The sequence below is a fragment of the Arachis ipaensis genome, chromosome B02 (assembly GCF_000816755.2).
Source record: "Arachis ipaensis cultivar K30076 chromosome B02, Araip1.1, whole genome shotgun sequence".
Taxonomy (NCBI): Eukaryota; Viridiplantae; Streptophyta; class Magnoliopsida; order Fabales; family Fabaceae; genus Arachis; species Arachis ipaensis.
The window spans coordinates 10097474-10102995 of record NC_029786.2 but is presented as its reverse complement, the minus strand read 5'-3'; the positions used below and the strand labels follow the sequence as shown (position 1 = coordinate 10102995).

General features: G+C 28.5%; 1 protein-coding gene and 1 long non-coding RNA gene across 2 annotated transcripts in view; both read right to left on the bottom strand.

Annotated features, from left to right (window-relative positions):
• Positions 1-660, bottom strand: part of LOC110269168 (plant UBX domain-containing protein 8-like) — a 2122-nt gene extending 1462 nt beyond the window's left edge. Inside the window, exons 1-2 of the mRNA XM_021116837.1 lie at positions 319-660; positions 185-242 (exon numbers count right to left, since the gene is read on the bottom strand). Of these exons, the coding sequence (XP_020972496.1) occupies positions 185-242; positions 319-402 (142 nt within the window). The 5' untranslated portion in view covers positions 403-660. The remainder of the gene's footprint in view (positions 1-184; positions 243-318) is intronic.
• Positions 2141-3063, bottom strand: LOC110268697. Its single transcript, XR_002357067.1, has 2 exons — positions 2856-3063; positions 2141-2709 (listed from the first exon to the last, which is right to left on the bottom strand). It is a non-coding gene; the product is annotated as an uncharacterized LOC110268697 (long non-coding RNA).

Genomic DNA, 5522 nt, shown 5'->3' with positions numbered 1-5522 from the left:
AAAACTAGACATAATTGTCATATATTTTTATTAGATTAATTATAAAATTTTTGAAAATTTAACTGCCAATAATATATTTAATGCAAATAAAAAAATAGAATAAAATTTAAGAATATTTTTAAAATTTTTGATAAATTTCAAAAACAAAAAAATATATTTTATAAAAAAAATCATAAATACGTACTATTATTATATTGTCGGAAATGAGCATTAACAGCTTCATTCACGTTTCCTCCCGATTCCTAATAGCATCAATCAAAGTTGTTAAACGAAAAAAAGAAAAATATCATAATTATAATGACAGAAAAAAGAAATTACCTCTATCCTTTGGAGTGCAAGGGACTCGGGTGCGCCGGTCATTTGCATGAAGTAAGCAACATCGTTTTGCGACGGAGTTGCCATCTCAAAGAGGAATAAACTATGAAGTGTTGTGAGTACTTTACCCCACCTTTAACTATTTATACCACTTCTATAAGAAAGAAATTATTTCTTAAACATATTTAGATATAATTTGTATTTCTATTTCAATACATTTAAGAACCAACAAATATTTCAGCTATTATGTGTGTTTACACTTTACAATTATGCGCGCTATTTTGCAATTAAATTAAATTAGCATGCTAAATCTAACTAAAATAAAGCTTTTAAAATCTGCTTAAAATTTTGCACTTTACAGTTATGCATGCGCCACTTTGCAATTAAATTAAATTAGCACGCTAAATCTAACTAAAATAAAGCCTGCAAAACCTAAGCTTCAGATTTTGGATCGGATCATGCTAGAAAAAACCTACAAATACTTAAGATTTTGCACTTTATAGTTATATATGCACGCGCCACTTTGCAATTAAATTAAATTAGCACACTAAATCAAACTAAAATAAAACCTGCAAAATCCGCTTAGGATTCTGTGCCGAATCATGCTAAAAAAAGTCTAAAGACACGAAGTTTTTTTTATGGATGACACGTATTACTATTTGGTTTAAAAAAATCGGTTTATTTTATATAAATGATTTAATTAAAAAACTAATTGATATAGCTATAATATTAGATTTTTTACCGTATTTTATTTTAAAAATAAATTGACTAATTTAAATTGAAAAATTGTAGTTAATTGTTTACTATATAATTTTTTTTAACCAACATTATAATTAAAAAATCCTAAAAAATAAAATTATCTAGTATATTGGACCAGCTCAATGTTAATTATATTATTTATTTCTATTATAAAATATAAAAAAATTTAATTCTAAAAAAAATTATGTTATTTTTTAGGATTTAATTTTTTTTATTGTATTTTCATAAAGTTTGCACAAAATTCACCTATCACATTGACTAAACTTATTTATTTACGTAAAGTTTGTCTATAACCTCAGCAAACTTGTTTATGCTTCAACAAAAAAAATTAGATCCTAAAAAATAACATGATTTTTTTTATATTTTATAATAGAAAAAAAACTTGATTAATTTATAATTTTTAAAAAAATAATTTATAATTTTAAGATTAATTTATAATTTTTTAAAAAATTAATTAAAATAACTATGATAAAATTAAAAAATTGACTTCTTTTATAATAAAAAAAATTTCTTGTTTAAATAAACATTTCACTTTTTAATTTTTATGATTTATGTGAGAGAAATTAGGGTTTGATTCAAGGTGGATCAATCACACAAAAAAAAGTAGTAATTATAGTTTTTTACTCTATTATTGTTGAAGTTCAACTTTTTGCCTTTTTCAAACAAAATGGAGATATTTGAAAAAAAAATTCTCTATCATCTTACATTTCTTTTGTATAAAAGATTTATCCTTTTTATCAAATAAGACAGAATAAAACAGTCTCATTAAAAGAATCTAAATCAATTAAAGGTGTCCTACCATTAATTATTTATTCTTACAGATGATTTTATTCTTTTCTGTAAGATCTCATAGGACAGTTATGAGAACATTCTTAATTTACTAGCTACATATGAAGGCGTGAGTGGTCAGAAAGTTAATTTACATAAATCTGTTCTTTTCTTTAGCAATAATATCCCCAACTACTCAGACTCTCTTGAAAAATAAACTCAATATATTGGGCAAATAGTAGCACAAGACAAATACTTGGGACTATCTTCATTTAGTATAGACGTAAAAAAGGGCGACTTTTGGAGAAATTAAGAAGAAGATATTTAGACACATTCAGAGTTGAAAGAAAAGACTTCTTTCTTCAGCAGGCAGACATATTCTAATAAAGGCGATTGGAGAGACTATTTCGATTTATTTTCTCTCTTACTTCTAATTTCCAGACATACTCATTAGATTCATAGTATCATCTCTCAATTTTGGTGGCAACAGAAAGATTCAAAAAGTAAGATGCCTTTGATCATCTGAGATACCATGACTAGACCGAAATTAAAAGGGGGCTAGGTTTCAAAGACTTGGGTGCTCAGAACCTAGCTCTTCTAGCCAAACTGTGCTAGAAAATTGCTACTCAGCACAATCCCAACTGTCTAGAGTTCTTAAAGATAAATATTTTTGCTATGGCAATATAATGAATGCTGAAATAAGAACTGTACCTTCTTGGGACTGGTGTAGTATTTTAGAGGGTTACAAGGTTATTGAGAAGGGAATGTTGTGATGAGTTAGTGAGGGAGGTTGCATTAAAATCATTGGTAACCCCCTGACCTTAATTCCCATACTCGTATTCCATCCTTCAATTTACAGTGATTAATCTGTAAAATGTACCATTTATATATGTCAGAGATTTAATTTTACCAAATGGTGAATGGAACCAAGTACTTATTAGCAACGCTTTCACAATAGAGATCACATAGAAGATACTAGATACAAGAATAAATGGAAGAGAAGATAAACTTACATAGACTCTCAATAGAAGTGGCTCATATGAGGTATGCACTGGATATCAAACTGCATATAGCTTTCCTCACCCACCGCTGGATTTTTGCACAGAGATTATGAGGAACTGCATTGTGGAAGCATATTTGGAAAATGGAGATTCAAATGAAGATCAAAATCTTCCTTTGGAGAGGATTTCATGAAAGACTCCCAACGATATTGACCTTAAACCACCGGGTTGCGTTTGTTTACAGAGACAGAACACTGAGACATAAAATTGTGTTTGACAGACATAAATAGAGACAATGTGTTCAGAGACACTGTATTAATATATTTTGTGTCTATCCTGATAGAAAGGACACGGAAACACTAATAAGAGACACAATTTATTTTTTTATTTTTTTCATTATTTTTATTAATTTTTTATAATTATATTTTTTATTATTATATTTTTTATCTCAAATTTTTTAAATGAAAAAAAATGAGAATAAATTGAATTTTCATAATTTGTTTTAGTTTATCACCAAATAGAATACAAGAACACAAAATTTTGTGTTTTTGTTCATCAGTGTCTTATCCTATCCTATTCTTAGTGTCTTGTCCTATCCTATTCTCGGAAACAACCAATGATCCCTTCAACATGCAAGAGATACAATCAACACCAAAAAACATTCAGCCACTGTATTTTCTTGTGCGAGAAACCGAAGGAAGTATGGGATAAATGTGACTTACCTTGAGCAACTAGAGACGACCACAACAACTCTTTCTTACGCTACTGGAATGCGAGGAAGCATGGCTCCTAGAATAGAGAAACTACACTAGTGCTATACAATTTAATGGCAATCATTTGTTGGCTCATCTGAAAGAGGAGAAATAGACTGTTTTTTAAGGGAGAACCATTCTTGGTGGATATTGTAGCCTCCTCTACACTAAAGCTATGTACTGAAGTCCAACACCCTCACAATCTTTAGATTCTGAAATGTTATTCTTTTTAATCTTTGAGTTTATTTACTTATGGTACTACTCTTTTTTAGGGATCAAGATTTTCTAAAATAAGAAAGTTGGTAAAATGAAGAGTTAATCATTCTTAAATTAAGATAGTGGGACACATATTTCATAAAAATTATAAAATCAATGGTAATAAATGAAGTTATCTATCTTAAATAAATACTTTTGTGACTAAAAAAATAAATATAAAATAATTTATTTATAAACTATTTTTAATATAAGTTTTTATATTTTAATCTCTTCTTTTAAAAGAATTTAGAAAAAATGACAAATAAGTGCCTAACTTTTTAAAGTTTTGACAAATACATTCTTGACAAAATTTAAATCCCTAACGTGGTTGTAATATTGTCCAGGTATTCGTTATGATGTCATGCTGAAAAGAGGCTAAAATTTGCAGAACAAAAAAGTCTCTAATCATGAAAATGACGTCGTTTCGAAGTTTGTAAATTCTTATTAAAAACCCTTTTGAAAATGAGAAATTATTATAGATGCCCTAACCTTTTCACGAAAATAAGAGTTTTCTTCCCTCCAAAACAAACAAACACCAACAACTACAACAATCAAAGTTATAACTATGACGCAGAAGTTACTATTTTTTGGTTCTCTAAGTAAACTATTCTTTGTTCTAGATTAGTCATCCTGTTCTCTAATTCTTTCTTCCCAAAATATTTTTCTCGAGTAAAATATTCTTTCAATGTAGTCATCAACCCACACAAAGAATTTACAATGTAGTTATTTCACCTAAACCGATTCGGACATAACGAAAATATGTTGGTAAAAAACACTATCAACTTTATCCATATACATGAAAAATTGCAAGCTTGTTTGGGTTAGTGTTTATCTTTGACATGTAAAATATGGTATACACCCAACAGAAATATTGAGGCAAAACCATCTTTCTCATCTCTAACTTGCATCGAACATGGAGTCGCATTTCCAATCGAGCGTTCTTGTCGTCTGCCACCTTCACCTCCACTTTATCTCGTGCTTAATGAGCTTTCATTATTGGCCATTAATATAAGTAACACCACCATGAACAACTATGATAAACTACTGCATACACTGCTTTATACAATCCAATTTAAATCTCATTAGGGCTAATATTCACGACGATGTTATTTTCATGTTTGGGACTTTTTCTGCAAACTTTAGTCTTCTTCTAGCATAGCATTGTAATGGATACCTGGACAACATTACAATCACATCAGTCAATTCTATTTATTTGTGAGAGCAAATGGACAGAAGGATGAAATTGTCCTCTGTTTGTAAAAGTCAAAAAAAAAAATTTATTTAAATTTCGTTAAGGATGTATTTATCAAAAATTTAAAAGGCTAGAAATTTAGGAGTGTTCACGTGTTGGCTTGGTTCGGATTTAGGGTTAAATTAGAATTGAACTAATTGTATTGTAATTGGTTTGAATTTACATTTTTTTTGTGTGTGTATCTAAACCAAATCAAACTGATAAAGAATGAATTAATTCGGTTCAGATAATTGAATACCCGATAAAATAAAAATTCATAAAAAAATAAAAATTTTATTTTAAAATTTTGATAAATAGAATTCTCTGCACTTTCAGAATTATTACTCGGACCAATTAACACAAAACAGCATTAGTTCAATTTGGGTTCGGACAGGAAATCAAATACTCGATACCTGTGAACACCCCTATAAAAATCTATTT